We start from the raw sequence: 24,000 nt of genomic DNA on the forward strand, positions 1-24,000 counted from the left end.
TTTAGCCAGGTTTAACTCATGTTTGACCCTTGTTGACTGTTATATCGGGACCTTGACATTATTTGTGTTCTCTAGGATTCAAAATCATGACGTCGGTATTGCAGGTATAATTCTCTACCAACTAAGCTACAGGAAAACTTGTCCACTGTGAAAATATGAGCACTGAATTCTTCTCTCTGACCTGTTGAGTTGGCTGCCACTAAGGCTGGTGTTGAGATCATCCTCTCCCAGCATCACTTTACAGTAGCTGTAAAAAGCTCTGACCACCTCCAGCAGCACATCAGACAACACCAATGGCCCTGTAAATGAGAGAATGCAGAAACATGAGTAATAATGTCAAATAGGGCCAAAGTAAAGCATTTTACAACTTCAACCATGTCGGTGTCTTTACCTATCTCAGATTTGTCCAATAGGCTAATGATGATGCGAAACGGTCTGAGATACTCTATTAGATTGTCTGGGTTGGCCTCTATATCTTTCTGCTTCAGAATATTTACCAGAGCCTATGAAGAAAACATCAAAAATGAGTTGATTTTAACTATACACGCACAGAATTTTGTACAGTTTGAGTGAGTGTGTTATCTTCTATACCTGCACCAGTAATTCTCTGGAGTGTGTACTGAAGTAAAATGCAGTGTATTCCTCCACAGTGTCAAAGCGACTGGAATCTGCAGCCACCCTTCCTCCTTTGATGTCTAAGCCTGACATAACACACACATATAGAAATATACTCAACCATGTTGTTTCAAACCTGTACGTTTTACTTTTCTCATGAGGTTTTTATTTTGTTTTATATACAATGAAAAGGAGACAAATTGCTATAAAAGATCCATAAAAATTCTTCCCTTAAAGCTACACTGTGTAACTTTTTTAGTTTATTCTTAGCTAAAAACACTTAGTTCTTTCAAAAATATATGTGCTCATTAATGTATATTTACTTTATTCAAGTAATAAAGTAATCTCGTGAGTGTATAATATGCCATTGAAAATACATACGGGTAAGGGGTTCTAATGTCGGTCGCCATGTTGCCCCTCCATCTTGAAAGTACATTAGCCAAAGAGGGACATACCCGTTAATTTAAGCTTTGCCTTTCGCGTTTACGTTTGAGTTAACACTCATGGACGAGGACGAACTGGAAGCCATGTTAATCTTGGACTACATTGGCCACCGTAGGAGTTAAAACAAAATCGGAATTGAGAGGAACAGAAACTAATATTCCCTGGATGGTCATATACCTTTTCACCACTAGATGCGGGTACAAATCACACAGTGTAGCTTTAAGAAAAATTAATTTGTCTTCCATGGGATTATTATTCTCTACTAGAGACATGCCATTTATTTCATGAAACAGTACTGGAGTAATTCTGTGCTTTTCTGTAATTGTCTGACAATTTGCGTACAGTACCGAGCATCCATGCATAGAGGCGTCGATTTAGAGACATATCTCTCCTGAGCAGGGTGAGTGAGGCAGCAGACACCACACAGATCATCTCATCTGGATTTAGTGGGATGGCACATTCCTCAGGATCCTATAGATTGTTTAAAAACTTTGTCTTACACATTGTCTGGGACATGTCAAATGTAGTTGGGAGAGAAGATATGAAGAAAGAAAAAGGGGTTAACCTGGAATGTTGTGAAGGGGAAGAAGTAGAGAAGGATTTCCAGCATGTTTCTCTGGACCAAAACATTAGAGTCTTGTAAAGCGAGGCAAACAGCCTTCACCTGGAGAGGAGAGATGGGGAGGTGCATATCAATTACACAATTCTTTCAAAACAACAGAGCTTAGTCAGAGTAGACAGACACCCGGTGTAATTTGACACAAATATCTGGCTGTGAGGAACAAAAGTACAGTCTGTTCAATATGTCACACCGGTTCTAGGTCAAGTCTAACTTTCACAACCCATATGAAAGATCTGTTTAAAAGTGTGGGGTCAGTAAACTTTTTTTTTTTTTTAAAGAAAATAATAAGTATGGCTCCTTTAAATTGATTAAAAGTGACAGTAATGACATTAACAATGTTAGAACATATTTCTATTTCAAATAAAAGCGGATCTTTTTAACTCTACTTCATCAAAGAATCCTAAAAAATGTGTAGTTAAGCAGCACAATGGTTTCTAAAATTGATAATAATAATAATAATAATAAATGTTTTTTTGAGCACCAAATCAGCCTATTAGAATGATTTCTGAAAGATCATGTGACATTAAAGACTGGAGTAATGATGTTGAAAATATAGGAATAAATACAATTTTAAAATATACAATGTATTTTCAATGCTTTCAATTCCATCACAGTATTGTTTTAATTTAATTTTATTTTATTTAATAATGTCAAATTAATGTTTACCCTGTCTACCCTGACAGAGGTCCATTTTTGTATATATTTTCAAACAAATAATTGTTTTAGTTAAGATGTACAAAATACAATTTTTATGTTATAGAATTAATCCCAAACACATACACACACTTACCACTAGTCTGTGGTCTGTTCCAAGCATATACTTCTGTTCTCGAGCAGTGACTGAGTGGTCAAAGTGTGCAACGATGAAGAGTGAGGCTGGGAGCCGTACCAGAGGACATATAAGCACTGAACCCCACAGCGCTCCATAAAACACAGACTGACCCACCAACATCGACAACTTCACAAGCAACGCATCAGTCCTTAGACAAGAAGATAGATGAAGTGGGTTTGGTAACATTGAAATCAAAGCCTTATCAGGAAATACAGTAGTGGCCAAAAGTGATTTTTGGACAAGGAAAACTGAAATCGGCCATATTCTCTGATAATGGAAGATCCATGATTAAATGAACAAGGACACACACTTTTTCCTCCAATATAATCAAAGTAATCTGACTTGGGGTAAAATGGGTTACGTATTAATTGAGACACAGTTGTAGTGAGAGTGGGAAAAGATTTCCTGGTACCATAGTAAGAATGTTGTGGAAAGTTCTCTGAAGTGTCAAGTTGTGAATCATTTATTGATGATTGGCGTTAAGTTGTACCTGTCATAGACCTCAGCGCCCTCCTCCAGTCCCGGCAGCAGGCCCATGATGAAAGCTTGCAGGCTGGGTAACAGTGCCTTCTGAAGGGGCAGGAAGTACCGCTCGTAAAGCGTCAACAGAACCGGCTTCACCGACATCGCTGCGTGACCCAGCAATGGGAAGAGCCCTGAGCTGAAGTGTACACACACGCACAAGTGATTTGATCAATGACCTGGACATTTCTATGGGAGAGTCACTCGGTATTTGTCAATGACACCAACCTGTATATGAAGAGATCCTTTGCTAGCCATTTTGTGCCGATGATTTTGAAAATGACCTCATAGGTCTCAAGTGCTTTGAGATGGACGCCACTGGGCAGGGCAGGATGCAAACACTGAGCCAGACGCTTCCCGATGATCAACCGCCGTGGTAACAGAGAGTACTTCAGATTACTTTGGAGAGCCTGAGAAACACAATGAGTGGGAGAGGAGAGCAGGATGGACAGTTGAACAAAAATAGTACTTTTAATAGTACATTTTAATAATATTTCACAATATTTCTGCTTTTATTTAATTTATCAAGTAAATGCATCCTTGGTGTGTGAGAGACTTCTTTCAACACGTATCTCACTCAGCAACCACATTTACTGAACAGGTTTAAAAAAAATAAATAAAAAAATCAACAATAGTTCAGAGGAGGAACCAAGACAGAGGGTTTAGTTTGTTATTGCACAGCACTTGAAACATATTTTACAAGACATGCCCTCAAAAATATCAAGTGAAAATACTTCAAATGTTTAAAAAAGGAGATTATAGATAATAGCGTCATGTTAAATATCAAGTATCTGAAACAAATACACAAAATCCTTTTATATTCACAGAGGTTGTCTGGTAACTCGCATAACATCCGGAAAGTCCCATTGAGCAAACAAGAAAATCACATGCCATAGAAAGTGATATAGAGAGAAAGAAAGAAATTTAAATAAGACAACAGTTTTTTTTTACATCTGCACATTAACATGGAAATGTTTTTTTGTTTTTTTTTAAAGTGCATGAGAATGAAAATGTCTGTATATTCTGTGTGGGCCAGCTCATAAACAGACAGAGGCTGTGTCTGAAATCTCCCAGTACTCACTATATAGTGGACTATATAGTGAGCTCGCTATTTTGTAGTGCTGTCCGAATGTATAGTGATGATTATTAATGTATCCCAGAATGCATTTTGAAAAGTAGTGTACAACCGATGGTCACTAACCCAAGCCCTACATACCATCATGCATTGCGCTGATCGTAAAAATGGCGGACGGGCGATAGCAATGATGTAATCAAGGGCGCCGAGAGACGATCGAGTAGTGTCCGAAAGTGGTGTTTCTATTATGCTGGTGAGCTCACTATATAGTGCTCTACTAGTAGTGGTTTGAGTGGAGATTGCGGACACAGCCAGACATTACAAATATATAGACACACCAAAAACAATAGGCAAGAAGAAGACAGATACTGCTCTGTGCTTAGATATGGTGAGATCTGTTAGCTCTCTGGTGATAAGGAAGGTTGAGAGGAAGACTATTTGTCTAATCTTAAGGACAGTGTACACAAGTCCTGTTCAGCTTATTCAAATCAGTTGCACTTTGAACATAATGTTTGAGGTCAAGCATGTTTTAACCAATGCTTTCATTCAATAGGACTGAAGATCATAAGCTGAAGTCTCTCACTTCCCTAAAAAACTGTAACTAAAAACAATCTTAAACTGAACTAAGCAAGCTTCATCGTCTACTTGCAGAGGGAGTTAAAGTGTGACAAACTGTGTATTTTTTTTTTAAATTTATCTCCCGGTTTAATGTGCAGACACAATTGTGAGTATATCTCCCTGAAACATGTGAAAACTGTCTCTGTGGTGTTTTTGACCTAGGCAAGTTGATGAGACAAATTTGACAAAGAAAGCAGGATATCTTTAAAATTCTCTCTTTTAAAAACATAAATCAGAAAAGAGCTGAACGAAGTTTTTCAAAGCAAATGATGACCTGAATCTCTAAGTGTGTGGATTTGATTTCTCCAGGCTTTAAGTACCTTGTTGAGTTTTCCTAGTGAGGAGATGAGATCAGCCCATTCACTTGATGATTCAAAGTTCCGCAGCGCCTTCTCAATGACAGCTCCGTAACTACGGTAACGGTAGTCATTCTGAAGCTCGGCTTCCTCAGGATCCATCATGCCTCAGTCATGTCCCAGCATGCTCAGTATCTGTCTATGAGACAAAACAGAGAAATCCAGCATTACAACTAATGATTACACAAAGAAAAAAATGAATCATGAAGTGAGGTGAAATCCTGCCAATGACAATCGATTTCTGATTGAGAAATGTACAAAAGGCAAATAGCTGGTAAATAGAGGTTCATGTTAAGGCAAGTAGATCATGAACAAACCTCTAACCCCAAGTATTAAACTGTTTGCTGCATACAATGACCTCAAATCATTTGTGCTTTATTAAAGAGATGTGTGCTATCCCTTTTACATCCCATATAGTACATTGAACCAAGTCATATTTAGTTACCAGAATAATCACAAAGACTGGGATTGAGAGTAAGGAACGTAAGCAACCCCAGCCACCACCTATAATGTAGCAGGCCATCGTAGTTTACATTCCTTCAACAAAAAAGTAAAAAAAGAGCAAAAACAAAGGAAAACTTTGTTTAAACTTACCGACCCCAAACTTTTATATGATAGTGTAAATGGTATATTATTTCATTTCCAGTACTCAATTTCTGAAAACTTTCCAAAAAAAAAAAAAGGATTACAAAAATGTGACAGTACTGAAATAAAACAAAACCCAAATTAAATAGGACAATAAGTAGCATATAAATAATTGTAATAACGTCCAAGTGTCCAACAGAGACATCAATGGATTACAGATGGACAGACACAGCGTCTCTTTTTCCTCCCTTGAGCTCATTGTTCTAATACTTGCCAGGAATGCAGAGGGAACAACAAAATACAGGCGAAAAGTCACTTGAGAGGAATCAGTGCCTCCATAGCTGATTACACTTTCAATGCAATCATAATTCGCAAACCTGCAAACCGGCCTGAATGGGTCAAACTGGTGGAAATGGACGGATTAATTGCGGAGCAACAACTCATAACAACACAACCAATTATGTCAAATGACATACTGACAAAAAAAAGTGCAAAAAAGGCAAAAAGTCTGTATATTCTGTGTGGGCCAGCTCATAAATAGACAGACATTACAAATATATAGACTACGCACCAAAAAAGACTGATAATGATACTGATAAAGACAGAAGAAAGATACTGGTCTCTGCTTAGATATGGTGACATCTGTTAGCTCTCTGGTGATAAAAGCCCTGATAACATGCAGCACACACACACAGTGAGACTTACATCTGTTCAATCTGACGCTATGAGCATCAAATGGGAATCTAGAGATTTAGAGAGGATTTAAGAGACAGAAGCAAGCCCCAAAACACGTGCCTGTAGAACACAAACCCACCCAAACAATCTGATGATCTATTTCTACTTAAACAACTACTTCAAGCAGTCTGCCTGTTCATCTTTCCGTTATTAGTTTTACCACCACACAGAAATATACACAACAACTCCAGTCCAACTAGTTGATATGCTTCTGAATAATATTAAGTACTTATTTGCATCACTGTAAAAAATATCCTGTTAAATATACTGAAAGAACTGTAGCTCTTGTAGCCACTTTTATCGAATGGCTGTATATTTTACAACTAATTAACTGAAGTAAATAAATATACCTACTTTAACAACCAAATACAAAAATACAGGTAGCACAATAGGAAGCGATATAATGAATCGGTCAAAACTCATTCATAGACAGTGCACATGGGTCATACAAAGACAAAACACCATCAGGGTAACACATGTGACACTAATATGCAATAAAACAACAAAACAACAACAAAAAATTAACACAAATAACACTAATGTGTACATTACTGATAACAAAAATAAGAGGAAACAAAATTATGTAAAAAAAAAAAAATGTAATCATATGTGAATATTCCTTTACAGTTTTTCTGTAAATTATATGGTATTTCATAGTTTTTACTGAGGAAAAAACATAACTTTTACAGTATGATAGATAGAAGAAAATTACATATAATATGATGTTAACATTTACAGTTTTTCACCTTATGTGGTTAAGGTAACTTACAGTTAACCAATTAACATTTTTTTTGTAAAAATTACAAAAAAAACAAAAATGTTTATAGTGTACACTTTTATTCACATATTAAATAGATTCAATGTCTGGCAGGGAGAGGCATAAAGCCATCATATTAATCACAAACACTCACACAATTATCCTAGCTTATGTTCTTAATATCACCAGCAGCTTACAGTCATTACAACAGCAGCTCATTAAAGAAAAGTCCCAAGGAAGAATCATAAAGCCTTTAAAATTATGAGGGTGGTTATTTTCTACATCTTTTACACTGCTTGCCTGAAAATGAAGAGGTTTATTTTTCCACAACTATTGGAATATTCCTGTCTACATGTAATCAGCATGTTGTGAATAAGTAAATTAAGATATGTATATTATTTTGCTGTGTTTTCTCCTTCTGGAGATGCTCAATATCGCCATTTTAGTCATTTTGGTCAGTAACTCATTTAACCCAATGAATGAATTCTGACAAATGTCCTAAAGAATAAAATACAAGCAAGCAGATGATAATTTTAAAATTGAGGTAGTTTATTTTAGTGATAAATATACTAGTAAACTAGAATTACCCTTGATTGAAAATGAGTGGGGAGTTCTGTTCACATAGTGTACATAAGATGTTTACATATAACTGATTAAAACATATGACATGATGACAGTTATCTTATTCAGATTTTTTTAGAAAATGGAACATTGGCTTAAACATGGGCTTACAGAAATCAGGTTAACATGTTGTGGTTCTAAATTCTAAAATAAAATCAGGATATTCCTGTGCATACTGTAAAAAAGTTTGGGGTAGGCATGAATTTATGAATGTTTTTGAAGTGTCTTATGCTGACCAAGCCTGATTTGATTGGTTAAAAAATACACTAAAATGGTAGTATTGTAAAATATTATAATAATTTAAAATAACCACTTTATATTTTAATATATTTCAAAATTTATTTTCTCCTGTATTGGCCAAGCTGAATATTGAGCATAATTACTGCATTCTTTACAATTACATGATCCATCAGAAATCATTCTAATATGATTTAGTGCACAAATATCATTTATCAACAGTTGTGCTGTTCACCTGAAAATATTTTTTTCTGAATTCTTTGATGAATAGTGTTATTAATAGAAAGTTTAAAAGAACAATATTTATTTGAAATAGAAATCTCCTGTAACATCATAATTGTATTTTTTGTCATTTGATCAGTTTAACGCCTCCTTGCTGGATAAAAGTATTCATTTCCTTTTAAAAGGAAATTATAATAAATAAATAAAATATTCTGCCCCAGATGTTTTACTCAAATGTCATCTATACTTTTTATTTCCAGATTAGAGTACTCGGTTTATGCGCCATATATTGTGTACAATCTCCATTTTCTAAAGGATTGATTTGTCAGCCACTCTACAAAGCATATACAAAGTCAGCTCTCCCTAGGCCATGTTTTTAGTCTACAAGGTTGCGCATAATAATATTGGTCTATTGATCTGGCCATTAATAGTGCTTCTCTTAGCAGCATACCAGAGAAAACAGTGCACTGGGTGCCAGAGAAATGTACTACAAATGGATATATGTGTGAATGTGATAAATACATAGACCTTTATTTCAGCGGTCATGGAAGCTGGATGTCACCTTTCACAATATTTGAGCAGCAGATTCATTCAAGCAGCAGTGAGGCAGCAACACAACAAACAGAGACCATGTTATGTAACTCAAATCTGTCCTTGTTACATCCATTGACTTTCTGGTACACTGAACATCATATCCATTCTGTGCATTTTCATCCTAAAGAGTATAACCTCATGGTTTGAATGTTAATTACTGTCCATTTACAATCCACATTTTACATAGTGAAAATGCATTTTAAATGAAAAAAATAAATAATAAAAATAAATAATTATAGTTAAAAATAAAAATAATATCAATGAATGAATGAATGAATTAAAGAATTAATAAATAATATTATTTTAACCATATTTGTCTCACCTAACTTACTGTTAGGACAACCAGCATTATACGAAAGCTATCCTCAATTTGAACTATAGTCATGATTACTGAGGTACTATTAGTGATGGTTTACAATAAACTCACCATGAATATTTTATTACATCCATTAAGACATGCCACCATGCTATTGTAAGAACTGAATGACTCACCCACTGCAGCAAAATAGGATGGTCGACAGATCACAGTGTCTCGTGCCAAATGACGATAAATCGACAGTTTGGAAACAGTAAAAAGCAAGAGTAAAAGAGGACAGGTACGGTACACTAATATTCAAAGCTTCAAACAGCTAGCCTAGAATTGGATCGCTCAGCTGATTTCCACCAAACAAACAGTTCATTTGCGTACACTTCCTGATGGGCGGAGGGGAACAAACCAAATGGTGATGACAAGAGGGGTGTTTGCAATTCATTATTTTAAGCTTTTTAGAACTCTTGGTTTATTTTGTATTCATATCAATACAAATTAGTTACTAAAATTAATATTCATCTTGTTATCCGTTTCAGTGGTGCTCAAAAACAGTGTATTTATTAGACAGCTATATTCTTTGTTAGCTTTGCCCCTATTCATTAGTATCTTCCAGGATGTCGTCTGTTTACATTTCTCGCACCAAGTTGTCACATTTTACAGCGGCTGACCGTCAGTGGCAGTGCTGCATTTAGTGATAACCACGCTTAGTTTACATAGGCATCGTTACACCATAAATAGCTTTTAATGTGAGATGTAGAGCAGCAATGACCATCAACTGAAAACATGGATGGATGAATAGAGAGAGACTGTCTGAAAGATAACTTTTGTAGGTGACCTCATGTTCCTCATAATCCCAGTAAAAGCTGCATTACAAACTATACAGACTATGGAACTCTCTGCCAACTGTAGACAGACATGATCAGCTTTGGCAAAGGTCTGAAACAATGGCTGAGGTCAAGCCAAAGCTGCACACATGGTAACGCTGTATGAATGCATAATGATGATGTGTATTGTTTACCTTCTTAAATATTGTACTGTGTTTTGTATATTGTACTGTGTTGTGTTTAGTAAAATGTGTTGCCTCCTATGGACGAGTGTTGTAAATTAGCAGTTGTTTTATAACACTAAAAAACAATGTATCTGGTTTGTCCAATACTGTTATGTCCTTATCAAATAAATAAATATTATCTATTTACTTTATTAGTAAAGACATTGCATAGACTTCCATTAATTTTAAATCAGGTTAATGATAATTTCATTAAAATATTCAAATTAAAATATCATTTGTTCCAAACCTGTATGACTGTTGAGAAACAAAAAAATATATATATATATTTTAAAGAATGTTGGAAACCAGAGTTGACGTGAGCCATTGACTTCCATGGTATTTTTCAATGGCTAACGTCAACTGTTTGATCGCCAACATTCTTTAAAATATATTTTGTGTGTTCAGACAGGTTTGGAACGGCATTCCGTCACATGTGGGTGTAGTGAAGCACATGACAAAGGAGATTGAGATTTGAGAAGCAACTAATAAGTAACATTTGTCTACTGACAAAATTTGCGTTTCTAGTGCCCTCTTGTGTTTATTATGAACAACATTTTGACCATCAGATAGTGCTGGGTATGACAGTGAAAGCAATTTAAGTCAGGAGTTTTATCTTAATAATAATAACTAGAACTTTATAAAACATAACACCTCAGGCAGTTTTAACTGGCTCAATGTGTAACGAATCAATGCAGAATAATTAATTTCATTTTGCATTGTCACAATCCTTCAGAAATCATTGCGATATGCTGAATGAAAATGTATCTACTGGTAAATATTATGTAAACTATATATATATATATATATATATATATATATATATATATATATATATTTACAGGACCAGACAAAAACTTAAGTATTTTACCTTCAACAATGTATTTAGAGCAAAAATTACAATTGAATGCATTAGCAGCCATACACTTCAGTTTGAGTATTGTGGTAGCGTTTTCCTCAATCGGCAATGCTGTAAAATGTAAAGGATTATCAATTCCAAGTTACATTGATTAAATACACACTGTAAATATAATTTTATATTTATTATCATACTAAACCCCTCAGGGGAAAGAAAAAAAAATACCATACAACTTAAATGTTACATAATATTTATTTGGAACACAACTGGACAAGATCATTCAACTACACAATAGCAGAGAGGACGCTCTTTCTTCAACTCCTGAATCTTATTAGAGTAGGTCTGGACAGTCCACAGGACTTAGGTCTCCCTGATCAGCTTGGTGAGCTTCTGGATCTTTGTCTTGGTAGACATGTCCACATACTTATCACCAATGCTCACGATCATGCCCCCAAGAATAGAGGGATCAGACTGAGAGAAGGAGGAAGAGAAACACATTAAATCTCTGTATTATAATAAATGTAAGAAATCACTTTGATAGAAGCAATCTATTGCACGTGTTCTTTTGCAACCCTAATACCCTCTTAAAAAACCTAGTCATCTTAATTTTAAAATTAACACTTCAAAATTAAATGAAGCCCTCCTACCTTGGTCTCAAGCTTAATAGTTTCTCCTTTTGTGAGGAAACCATTCAGTGCCACCTTCAGCTCTGCAAGATTAGCTTCATCCAGAGGCTGTTCAGACATTCAGCATAAAAACACACAATAAAGACACTAAAATAAAGATTTTATTCTAAATTAATCAAACACTTATTATACAGAGCAGAACAACATTTAAAACAAAACATTTATTTTAGAAATAATATTAAGGTTAAAAAAAATAAATAAAAATCAATATGTACAAGGCAAGCAAATAACCATACATTTATGCACGGCTTACCTGAGCAGTGGTGACTGAGCATGTGACCTCTCCTCTGTGGGCACTCATCATTTTGCCAAAGGCTGTGATGACATCAGGGGTCAAGGTCAAGCGGCCATTTTCTGCCAGGACATCTGTAAATCAAAACAATTGATAAATTGAAAATATATCATACACTTTGTTCTTGATGTTAAAAATGCAGCAAGTTAATTTCAATGTGCATGTCTTTTTTTACTATATAGGACACTCCCTTCAAGACTTCTACAATGTGATTAAAATAACAGTACTTTTCAGTGAATCAATGAAATGGCTGATCAGAAAACTCACTGATGAAGTTAATGGTGATGGGGGAGAGTTTTGCCTTCATCAAGAAATCGACGAAAGTCTTCTGTTTGATACTGCGCTTGACATGGGGGTTCATCACAATACCTGCAAGCTTAGGATCCTTAATCAGGCTCTAGGAAGAGGGAAAACAACAAATCCAGAACTTATTGAAGCACTGTGTAAAGCAAGCAGAATCAAAGAGAGCAATTCAAAGGGAAACTCACAGCCACACGTCCAAGTTCCTGTTCAACCTTATCAAGGTTCTTCTGCTTGCTGGCAGCAGAGAACAGGGCAGTAGCATAGCGTCCCTCGACCCCATAGACCTGGATAGGAGGCTGAAGAAACACTACAGTAAGAATTGTTATCAAATTATATATAAACCTGTAACTACTATGGCACTATATTATGGTTTATACAGTAAATGCATTAGTATTAAAACCATGGAGTTAATTTAACAGCTAAATAACAAAATGTAATACTACTACAATACCACTATTTCACCAAAACACCATAATTAATTACAACCAATATCAGAACTGAAAATTCTAAACAACATGTACACTTTTAGAATACTAATTCTTTTCTTTATAACATTGATAGCTAATACGTGGTTTAGGTATTTTAGGTTAAACTGTGGCTACCACCATGGTAACTTTGTATGGGAAAAATTATGCATTTGCCCTATGAAATAAATAACTTTTTTTTTTACCTTGATAAGTTTTGCTGCTGGTCGGATCACAGAGGTGCTAAACTGACGCACCTGTCGAGAAACAGAATAACTTGTACGCAGATTTGACAAATATAACAGACTTTCAATGACACGACCTGGTCATAAACATTAACATATGCTCTTCATTTCAGTTTTGTTTTGTTTTGATTATTGCGTCTCAAAACCTAACTTAACTTCTAACTTAACGTACAGGTTTTAAAACGTATGTCCAGTCACATTTTAGCATTGTATTCTTCAGCATGTGAGCAAACTCATCAGGTTCTAGTTTGCACAACTCTTACATGAATTCATTAAATTAATATACAACTCGAAAGGTCAATGGACATTATTGCCTTTATAATGGATTATTAAGATCTCACAAGAGCACAGGGTTTGAATCACTGTCCATGATGTTGCGGATTAGACACTGCCTGTCAAGGCCTCGTTCAGTTATCGGACAAATCATCTTCGCTTAAGCCAGTCAAATATTTAGTTTAAAAAAACACATAGATTTAACAACACGAAGCCAAACAGCTCGAGGTTTTCCACACAACAGACAAGGTTTTTTTAGAATGTCATACCTGCAGCCCCAGTCCAAGCGCTGCCATTTTCTCCTGCGACTGTGTAGGTCAAAAGCACTGCGCATGCGTGCAAGTCCGGGAAGAAATACGCAAGAGATGCGCTTATGCATTGTGGGAAATGTAGTTAGTCATGTCAGTGGAAAATTACTCGGAAAGATCACGGGATTCGAGATGGTCCTCACTGCGGAACATGAAATCCATGGGGATTCGGGATAGTTAACAAATAAATCGCATTGGAAACAGCTTTAAATATTAATATGCTTATACTTACTATACTTATTTGGTATACTTACTATACTTATTTGGTGTAAAAATCTCCAAATTTTATCTTATAATTATCTTAGTAAAAATTTAGGTTACCAAACCTGATAACCATGATATAAGCATATGTTTTCAATTTAATTTAGTTTATTTTGTGTGAAGATATGCCAGTGCAGCTCCTCATGAGCATAACAGCTGCACATGACATCATATCAAAATTGTTATGTGTTTTATTCAGCTTCAAATTGACGGGGGACACTTCAGGTGCACCTGTGGGGGTTATAGGGACCCTGTGGATATGTTAGACTTCTATTTACTTATAGTTAATTCTCTAATTAATTTACTTTAGCTTAATAGGCTGTAAAATCGATTGCAGTTGGAGGAAATGAAAACATGCGATATGAAAGATAAAAAAACATAAAAAAAGATAAAAGAAAAACTTTGTAAAGAACCTTCTGAATGAGCATTGTAAACCCACTGCTCATGAATCTTATTATGGTGCATTTCCAGATTGTTCTTTTGACTGCACAACCTAAGAGGCTTAGAATGAGCCCTTCACTCGTGTCTCGTTTAGTCCGTTTGATCGTGGCTAAAGAAGGGGGATTTCTGTCAGTTTCCAGTATTAAACAAGGGGCTACAGGAGGTGAAAAGTCATGAAACAATAGCTCTGTAACGTACAGTAGGCGTGACTTAATATCCAAGTGACCTCCTTGGCCACGTCACGACGTTTACTCACACACACTAAATGTGAAAGGGTGTGTTGCCTACAGCGGAAGAAAAAAAAGGGAAGGAGTGGATGGACGTTTATAAAAGGCGCGTTTAAGGCACCATTCATTCCAAAGGACTGACATCTACCTTTACTGAACTTTTAAAGATCTTTTTTTCGCGAGCGAACATATCCCGCACCCTTCTGCGTTGAAGCTGTCAGACGCTGATGGAGACGATCACCTCGCTTGGAGCAGTTCTATCATTTTAGGAACACGCGTTAATCAATTCTTTATTCAAGACTATAGCCTATCTTAAGAATGGTAAGTTGTATCTCAAGTGTAACCATTGTATTAGACAGGTATTGAGAAGTGAACTCAATCAATGATCCGAACAGAATAGCTCTTGCAAAGTGGCTGTGTTTGTTGCGGCGTATAACGTTAAATGCTTCATATTCGAATAATTCGGTCATTTAGTTGACAATATATGCACGATAAATAATAAATCTTATAAGGTACTGTTTTTCAAACGACATGACGCAGCATACGTCTTGAATTAAAAGGATAGTTCGTTTAAAATTGAGCAAGGAGGCGTGACAGCTTCTACAGATTCTATGAAAATGAATGTGACTGGGCTTTTAGGAAGAATGTCATACAGGTTTGGGGGTTTATTAAAAACAAATGTTTGAAATGTCTGATTGTAATCTCAAGCAAAGAACCAGCAATCCAACTGGTCTGACTGTTGTTTACTATAAAAAAAAATATCGTTCTGTCGTAGTGTCGTCCGACGAACGCTGCTTTCCAGAAATTTCGCTGGAGTCGCAGCGTTTGAGTTGTAGTTGGTGTTTAAGCAACATAGTAAAATTCCACGCATAATGAGTCATTTTTTTCCAAACAAGACATGCCTATAAGCAGTTGTAGGTCTTTTTAATTGCTTTAAATGTATTTTAATTTAGTCACCCATTCTTGAATATATGGTGTAGGTCTCTTCTGTGTTGCTGTCAATTATTATTATTTTTTGATTAAATAGCTTTATCAATAAGTCGTTGCCATTAGTTACTAGAGCACAACTGAAGGTGGTGTGAGGTGAATTGTCTAGCAGTGGAAATTTTCCTCCTTGCCCACCCCTCCTCTACATGTTGTGTCTTTCTTTTTTTCTTGGCCAACCAGAGGATCCATAAAGAGATTATCCCAGTCTGTTTGGTTGTTGTTAGATTTAATGGGATTGTTCATCCAAAAATGAAAAAGATGTCATCATTCACAAATGACTCTTTTTCTGATGTGGAACTCAAAAGAGATGTTAGGCACAATGACAGACTGGCAGTCAAGGTCACCATTTACTTTCATTGCTGAGACTTGTCATTCTGCCTACCATCTGTTTTGTGCCCAGGTGGTGGCAGAGGAGAGGGATACCTGGATTGGACCCCATGATTTCATTTCAGTGTCTGCCCCCCCTGAGAAATATGACCTGATAACATCACGTTGCAGATGCACAGATGACTTATGTTGATGATAACATCATCAACATAAGTCGTGTCATACAGTGACTGAATCATGGTGTCATGGTGCTTTTTAAGAAAGATAAGGCCATGATGAAGATACTGTTGTAATCATTTCTTATCGTGTATAATTTTAGACAGGGTAGGGCATAATTTACCTGGTTTATAAAAAGCCTGAGCTATGAAAAGTAAAGTAAGAAGTAGTGGTGGACTTTTTTTTTTTTTTAATCATGTGGCTTTAACCAAGATTGGAAAAAAATGAAGACTGCTATTGAGGGGCAACAGTCAGAGCAATTTTGTTTGGTAAGGGTGGGTAAGTGTTTGCATTGTTCTGAATGATATGTGATATACTCACTGAATAAGTTACAGGAGAAATTTCTTCTAAATGCCAACAGGCGGCAGTAGTCATTCTTATTGACGTTCTTTAAAGCTGCAGTCCGTAGCCGAAAATACATAACCAGCCAGTGTTCAAATCTGCTTGCCTTAGCTCGATTCGAAGCAGTAAGCTTGTAATGATGTTTTTAATCACAGTGGTAGGCCTACTGGTGGATTTCCGCAGGAGATTCAAGCATGTCTTTGCGTCATTACATCACATCTGTACACATAAATGAGTCTCGGCTTGTAGGCCGTATTTTAGCCTTATTTCACAGCACTTGATGTAATTAAACTTATCAATTTGATGGCGAATCCAGAAAGGTTCAAACGACAATCACCAGTGACCTGTTGTAAAATGCAAAAGACTTCGTTCGAAGAACGTCTGCAATTGTAGATTTCGAACAGAGATGGCGACAAAGAGGAAAAACTGCGGACTGCAGCTTTATTTTTTTGCTTATTGGAATAAGCATCTGATAGTGTGCATTACTATTGATTACTTTTAAATATTTCTTTTTAATTTCTGCTTTAAACGTTAACATTAATACAACCAAACTGTTTGGATAGTTGTCTGAGCTGTTGCAGTCTGACCATAAGCTTGCTGTTAGATGGGATGTTAAGCTGACTGCAGTGTAGTGTAGTGTTATGCAATAATCTGCCCTATGGTTCACAAGGAATTAGTGCCTGAAGTCCAAGCTGGTATAGTTCAATTTCAGGTGGCAGAATTGGGAAGTGATGCGGCACATTTGCGTATATCTAAGTTATGCAACCATTAAAGTCAGGCGATGATGGCTGGCCTGGGAGACAGAGAGGTAACAACTTGCAGTCAAAAAAATGTTGAAATGTTGAAAGTGAGATCTAAATAAATTTGGGGAAAATAATTGTTTTCATGGAGCTTGAAAGGAGAAATAGATCATAATGATGATGGTTTGCTTTTTTTTTAAATCATTTTGTTATCATTGTTATCACCCTATTTTAAAATGGAGACTTTATTAAACGGTGTCTTTGTTTTCGTTTTTTTATTGATGTTATTTATTTATTTTTGGGACACGCTGATATTAAAATCCTGGCTGTGATATGCTGATAATTATTTTCATGTTATGGCTGACAGCTGATAAACTAGCTAATACCAAAATTCAATACTATTTTGTTTAAATAAATAAGAAAAACACTATGAATTGATTGCAATAATTTTAAAGGCAACTCTACACACTACTGGATTGCATTTAACAGTGTTATTCATTTTTTTAAATATCAAGTGAAGCTAGGTTAATCTACCGTAAATGTAAAAATGGTGAAATGAGCATGTGCAATTATGTATCCAATATTGTCCAATACTGATAAATTAATAATGGCCTGGTTTCACAGACAGGACTTGGATTAAGCAAAAAATAGGCCTTAGTTAAATTAGGACATTTAAATAGCTTTTTTGAGGCAAAATAATGGTACTAAGACAGTTCAAACATCAATTTTAGTCTGAGACTAGGCTTATGCCTTGTCCGTGAAACTGGGCATAAATGTATGTGAATTGTCTATGTATATTTGTTCAACAAAATGACGACAACTGTAACAATGTTATCAAAAAAATCTTTAGCAAAATGTAATTTTCCCGTTTTGTGGTAAAGTCAGTGCATAGTAATAATGAATGATATACACACTTGATCTAATGCATGCCATGTCTCTTTCTTTCTGTGTTTGCTGTCTTGCAGGAATGTAAACTCTTGCCATTTCTAGACCAGAAGCCAGAGACATCCTCCCCAAAATAACTCTTGTGCTTCATGAGAGCACCGTTGGATTACCAATCAAATATAAACCAAACACAAACCAGATAGAAATTCATCTGACAGATGGTGGATGCTTCCGTTTCCTTCTAGAAAGACAGCAAACCAAATGAATAAGAGATTTTATGTGCATTTGCTTGCATCTTTACTCAAATAGACCAATTTTTTTCAGACAATTGCATTTTGAACTGTGATAGTAACTTAAACATGATACAAACAGTACCCATGATGGAGGCGGCGGATATTGCAGTTGTTGCACTTTATTTTGTACTTTTGCTTGTAATTGGTCTGCTTGCCATGTGGAAGTCCAACCATAGCACTGTCAGTGGCTACTTTCTGGCAGGTCGAAATATGAACTGGGTGGTGATAGGTGCCTCACTCTTTGTCAGCAACATCGGCAGCGAACATTTCATTGGTCTCGCTGGTTCTGGTGCAGCAAGTGGTTTTGCAGTGGGCGCCTGGGAGTTCAATGCCCTCCTTCTTCTTCAGCTGCTCGGCTGGGTGTTCATCCCAGTCTACATCCACTGTGGAGTTTACACCATGCCAGAGTACCTCTCCAAGCGGTACGGAGGCAAGCGGCTAAAGATTTACTTTGCTGCCCTCTCACTTCTGCTGTATGTCTTTACTAAACTCTCAGTGGACTTGTATGCAGGAGCTCTTTTCATTCAGGAGTCTCTTGGCTGGAATCTATACCTGTCAATAATCTTGCTTATCACTATGACTGCCTTCCTGACAGTGACCGGTGGACTGGTTGCTGTGATCTACACGGACACTCTACAGGCTGTGCTCATGATTGGCGGTGCTTTGACCCTTACCATAATCAGTCTGGTCAAGGTAGGCGGTTTGGAAGGGGTGCGAGAAAAATACATGGAAGCAGTCCCCAACGTCACAGCCATCCTGGCTAACAGCAACTTCAGCTTCCAGTACACAAACTCCTGCCGAATCCATCCCAAGCCAGATTCTCTTAAGCTCCTACGAGGACCGCTTGACGAGGACATCCCTTGGCCAGGCTTCCTGTTGGGTCAGACACCCGCATCCATTTGGTACTGGTGTGCAGACCAAGTCATCGTCCAGAGAGTATTAGCTGCCAAGAATATTGTTCATGCTAAAGGCTCCACACTTATGGCAGGAATTCTTAAGGTCCTTCCCATGTTTATCATCGTTATTCCAGGAATGATCTCACGAATTTTGTTCCCAGATGAGCTGGCATGCATCGGACCAGAGCACTGCATGGCTGTTTGTGGCAGTCAAGCTGGCTGTTCCAACATCGCCTACCCTCGGTTGGTCATGAGCGTGATGCCGGTGGGTCTCCGAGGGTTGATGATGGCTGTGATGATCGCTGCCCTCATGAGCGACCTGGACTCGATTTTTAACAGCGCTAGCACCATCTTCACATTGGACATTTATAAAATGCTGCGTATGCGTGCATCCTCACGTGAGCTGGTGGTGGTCGGCAGGTTGTTTGTGATCTTCATGGTGACTATCAGCATTGCTTGGGTGCCTGTTATTATTGAGATGCAAGGTGGCCAGATGTACCTGTACATCCAGGAAATTGCAGGATACCTCACACCTCCCATTGCTGCCCTGTTTTTACTTGGAGTCTTCTGGAAACGTTGCAATGAGACCGGCGCATTTTGGGGCGGTATGACTGGGTTTGTGCTAGGCACCACCCGCCTCCTACTTGGCTTTGTATATCGTGAGCCAAGATGTGACCAGCCTGATGAGCGTCCAGCTTTCATTACTCGTGTCCACTACATGTACATTGCTGCCGGGCTGTTTTGGATTTCCGGGCTGGTGGCTGTGGCTGTCAGCCTGTGCACGTCACCTCCAGAAGTGGAGAAGATCAAGCGTACCACAATCTGGGGCTTGAGAGAACTTAAACGGCTTCCTGTGACTGAACGAGAAGAGATGTACAAACTCACTAATGGCAATGGTGTTCTCAAGAAGGATGTGCCTGAGGATGTCCAGAAGGAGAGATGTCTTGATGGGGCTGACATGAAACTCCTTATGCCCTCGGCTTGTGACCAAGATCCCCCGACCCCCAGCACAGAGGCATCCACACCAATGGAGCTGTACGGCAATGGTCATGTAAAGCTTGTGAAACGGAAGGATGAAGCCAAGCGTGATGAAGAGAGCTGCCCTCAAGTATTTGACTGGATTTGTCAAAAGGAGAAAATGTCTGTTGTCCAACCCAAAGTCATTGAAGAAGATGAAGGAGCTGTTCGTGAAATGCTTTACGAACCCCCTAAGATCAAGCTGTTACTTAACTTGGGCCTTGTATTGGTTTGTTCACTGGGTGTTTTCATGTTTGTGTACTTCTCCTTGTAATGTGCGGATCTTATCTTGAGACCTGTGTGAAAGACAGCACATTTATATGATTTGTTTTTATAAGCCATTTAGGGTCTGTAATATTTACAGTGTGGTTTCTTTTTTTGTTTGTTTTTCTTTTTTTTTTTTACAACTTCCTTTTAGGGACTCAAAACATTTTGAATAATTCTGATAGAAGTTATTTATTGTTTCTCCTTGGCTCTGTGTCACATACCTTTGAAATATTTAAACTCTTCCTTGTGGTATGTTGATTTTCAAATGCATTATTGAAACAGTAGCTTTTGTATAGTTTATGGTTGGTCAAGTTAAGCAACTGTAGGATTTACTGTTTTTCTTCTTGGTGAATTTTGCCTTAATTTTGCCTTAAGTTTTATGTGAAATGAAAATTGTGAAAATTATTAATTTTAAGAAGAAAAAAAAGTGGGAAATTTATCACAAGATTCAAAGATTTTATTTTAAAAAAATAGTTTGCATAAAAAGATGCCATATCAAGGTGTTGTGCCATCTGCTTAAACCTGTTACCGTACTGTACATTCCCAAGTACGAGTAAGACTATTTAGGTCCCTTGATGTAAATTGTTACTGTAACTCTGTATGTAATTTGGTGTATTTCTGAATACTTTCATTTCTCTGTATTTAGAGCTACGTTAAAAAACACCAAAATGCCTTTTGTGCAGAGGATAAGCTGTAAAAACCCTGCTTTATCCAAGATGTTATCACTCTAAAACAAATCAGCTGTAAAATGCACAGTCTGCTCATGTGGATATTACTGAATGACCCTCAGAACCTCTACTGGAAAGACTCGGAGAACACTGTCATTAACGTTGTAATCTGATATTATGATATCCTAAAACAGGTTATTTCGACTGGGATGTCCAATTTTGATTGCTGCGCAAAAATAATATCTTGTTCTTCTAGAAGAAGAATTTGAGTATGGCTGCAGTAACAGGCGTTATTACCTGTTGTTGTTGTTACGCTGTTGAATGCTCTATTTGTTCAGACAAATGGGAACTGATGGATGGCCTTAGTAAAATGAAATGGGCCTGTGGGATTTTGTAAACAGATAACTTATGTAACTTATTTTTTTTTTAAGCTCACAATGTTGTATTTATACGTTGACATTCAAGTCTACTTTTAATGAAAATTTATCCCAAAGGTGCAACAAAATTATTTGGACTTTCATTCAGAAGAGTTATGCCCAAAGAGATATTAAGAAGAGGTGCAACATTTACCTTGTGTCCCCTTTTTTATCGGCCTTTCAAAAATCCTTTTCATACCCAAATAAAATAAACTCGGGTTAAATTGGCTGATTATTGTTTTACATTTTAAAATAAAAATGTATATTTTTAAATTCATTTTTATACAGATACTATCTTTGTATTGGAAAAGAGGTACATAAATTAAAAGAAAGTTCAATAGAGACCTTGTTCTTTTATGCTTTTTTCCCCATATTTCTGATTTGGTTTTGGGTTCTTATGGTTCTTGTCAATCTTACTAAAGTGATTACCATTTCTTTGCAGGTATCAGTTCATCTTATTCTGGTTCATTGCATTTACACTAACTCGATCACAAAGTCAAGTTGATCCAAAACTGATATGATCTCTGGCAATACCATACCAACTAACAACTATACTTGCTTGGGAGGGGGGTGGAAGTGATTGTTGGTTTTGGATACACCACAGATTTTCAAACCAACACCCAGAGCTTTTAAATATTTATCCATGTATTTCATAGTAAAATGATGAGGTTCTATCTTATTTTCTTTCTTTTTTTTTAAGTACTTTTATGTTGTTTGATAATGTGAATTTTAATAGACTGTTACGTCACTTCATTTAACGTCATCCCAAGGTATACTTGTTTAACCTTTTATGACAACAAAAGGGTTTTGTGATCTATTTGATTTAATGGATTATGTTTTACATTTGTATTGAATGGTGTATAGATTCCAGATATTTCTTTTGTGCTTTAGTTTAGAGTGTGTACATCTCTTAACATTCCTTATGTTGCATAAAACGGGCTTCATCGATTCATTGTGGAGTTTATTGCTCTCTGATCTGTTCAGACATACACAAATGATTTGTACATTTGCTACTTTTATTATCAAAAGTTGTAGATGAATAAAAATATTCATTTGAGAACGACAAACTGCGTGAGCTTGGTTATTTGACTTTAAATCTTCTTGTAATATATTGTATAATTTTCTTGCATGTTTTTATTCTTTAATTATTGTCATTTTCCAAACAATTGACTTTCAAAATCCAAACAACACTGCTTTTCAAAATGACAGTTTTACAGTTTTGTTTGTGGCGGCATAATGTCTTGTAGAGATATCCTGTTTTATGACATTCATTACTTTGCCATTAACATAATGCATAAAGTTATTTAGTTCTGCTGTTTATCCTTAAATTCATATTCTGCATAAAAAATGCTAATCTACAATATGAAGACAATTAGGCTAACTCACATTAAACACATATGCAATTAGAATCATCCATTGCACTAATGAATTCTCAGGTATTTGAGGCTTATGCACATGGTATGTTTCCACACACATATTTTTGCATCGCATAAAAAAAAACACTGGATGAAATTAATAAAAAAGCGTAAATAAAGCATAAATTAATTAAAAAAAAACTCGCTCAGTTCAGTCATAATTGTTTTATCCGATAAAGCCATGCACATAAACTACGATGGAAACACATTTACTGAATAAATACCTCAATACACATCAAAAAAGTAATGTGTGCGATTGTTCTGAAATAATTGGTGGTGGGCTCAGTCGGGGGCTGAGTGAGTAGCCTAATAGGTGAAAAACAGTATGCCTATTTTGACAAAAGAGGTATCAGAAAGCACAGTAGGCTACTCATAAAAGAGAAGGGAAAAGTACCCGGATGACCTACTTCATCAGTGAGATTCTGAAGTGTGAGCCCGTTCGTTGGAAGTGTGCGTACGATGGACATTTGACTATCATAAAGGCCATGGAAGTGACCCAACTGGCGCAAGTAGATAACATGATAAGAACAACAATGCAAATGTACTTTGTAGTACATTCAAATTACATTCATACTACACATTCATATAGAACATAGTTTTTTTAGTGGTTGTGAAATAATTACTTATTCAGAATAAGTAACCTAAGTTACCTGCTCAAGACGAGAGTACACAATTTCGGAGATTTTCGGTGACACTGGGCGGAGCTTACATGAATATTCACAAGTTTTGTGTTAGCACCACTGGGTAGGCTATAGACCTGAATGCATGCATGTATGTATGAAAACATGTTAAATATATTTAATGATTATCTTAACAGGTCATGATGAATTATGCATGTGATAACCAATATAATGTCTAGCTATATTCTTTTCCAAAGATGACTTGTGCCAGTTGTACACCAGACAAAACAGACACTATGTAAGACTGGAGAACTGGAGTTGATGGAATCAATCTGACCAATGCCCTCTGAAGACAAAAGGAC

The 24,000-nt window shown here is 36.5% G+C and overlaps 3 protein-coding genes across 3 annotated transcripts in view; 1 reads left to right on the forward strand and 2 right to left on the reverse strand.

Annotated features, from left to right (window-relative positions):
- Nucleotides 1-9,530, reverse strand: part of dop1b (DOP1 leucine zipper like protein B) — a 28,423-nt gene extending 18,893 nt beyond the window's left edge. The window contains exons 1-10 of the mRNA XM_039653089.2: nt 9,328-9,530; nt 5,049-5,223; nt 3,264-3,445; nt 3,004-3,174; nt 2,472-2,661; nt 1,625-1,723; nt 1,407-1,530; nt 592-701; nt 392-503; nt 182-299 (exon numbers count right to left, since the gene is read on the reverse strand). Coding sequence (XP_039509023.2) covers nt 182-299; nt 392-503; nt 592-701; nt 1,407-1,530; nt 1,625-1,723; nt 2,472-2,661; nt 3,004-3,174; nt 3,264-3,445; nt 5,049-5,189 — 1,247 coding nt within the window. The 5' untranslated portion in view covers nt 5,190-5,223; nt 9,328-9,530. The remainder of the gene's footprint in view (nt 1-181; nt 300-391; nt 504-591; nt 702-1,406; nt 1,531-1,624; nt 1,724-2,471; nt 2,662-3,003; nt 3,175-3,263; nt 3,446-5,048; nt 5,224-9,327) is intronic.
- A 1,752-nt stretch (nt 9,531-11,282) lies between these two features.
- Nucleotides 11,283-13,714, reverse strand: atp5po (ATP synthase peripheral stalk subunit OSCP). Its single transcript, XM_039653101.2, has 7 exons — nt 13,582-13,714; nt 13,001-13,051; nt 12,516-12,626; nt 12,295-12,424; nt 11,989-12,101; nt 11,697-11,783; nt 11,283-11,520 (listed from the first exon to the last, which is right to left on the reverse strand). Exons 1-7 carry the CDS (start codon nt 13,606-13,608, stop codon nt 11,410-11,412), a joined length of 630 nt encoding a protein of 209 aa, XP_039509035.2. The 5' UTR covers nt 13,609-13,714; the 3' UTR covers nt 11,283-11,409.
- An 803-nt stretch (nt 13,715-14,517) lies between these two features.
- On the forward strand, nt 14,518-20,655 carry slc5a3b (solute carrier family 5 member 3b). Its single transcript, XM_039653093.2, has 2 exons — nt 14,518-14,870; nt 18,127-20,655. The coding sequence occupies exon 2, from the start codon at nt 18,406-18,408 to the stop codon at nt 20,524-20,526; it is 2,121 nt and encodes a 706-aa protein (XP_039509027.2). The 5' UTR covers nt 14,518-14,870; nt 18,127-18,405; the 3' UTR covers nt 20,527-20,655.
- The last annotated feature ends 3,345 nt before the right edge of the window (nt 20,656-24,000 follow it).

The sequence above is a fragment of the Pimephales promelas genome, chromosome 7 (genome assembly GCF_988280905.1).
Source record: "Pimephales promelas chromosome 7, fPimPro1.hap1.1, whole genome shotgun sequence".
Classification (NCBI taxonomy): Eukaryota; Metazoa; Chordata; class Actinopteri; order Cypriniformes; family Leuciscidae; genus Pimephales; species Pimephales promelas.

Bases quoted from the DNA above. Each gene is read 5' to 3' on its own strand.
- atp5po (XM_039653101.2), bottom strand. From the start codon at position 13,608: ATGGCAGCGCTTGGACTGGGGCTGCAG. The intron at 13,052-13,581 runs GTATGACATTCT...GTTTCTCGACAG, and splicing joins CGCTTGGACTGGGGCTGCAG to GTGCGTCAGTTTAGCACCTC. The intron at 12,425-12,515 runs GTGAGTTTCCCT...CCCTCTTCCTAG, and splicing joins AGGAACTTGGACGTGTGGCT to AGCCTGATTAAGGATCCTAA.
- slc5a3b (XM_039653093.2), top strand. From the start codon at position 18,406: ATGATACAAACAGTACCCATGATGGAGGCGGCGGATATTGCAGTTGTT.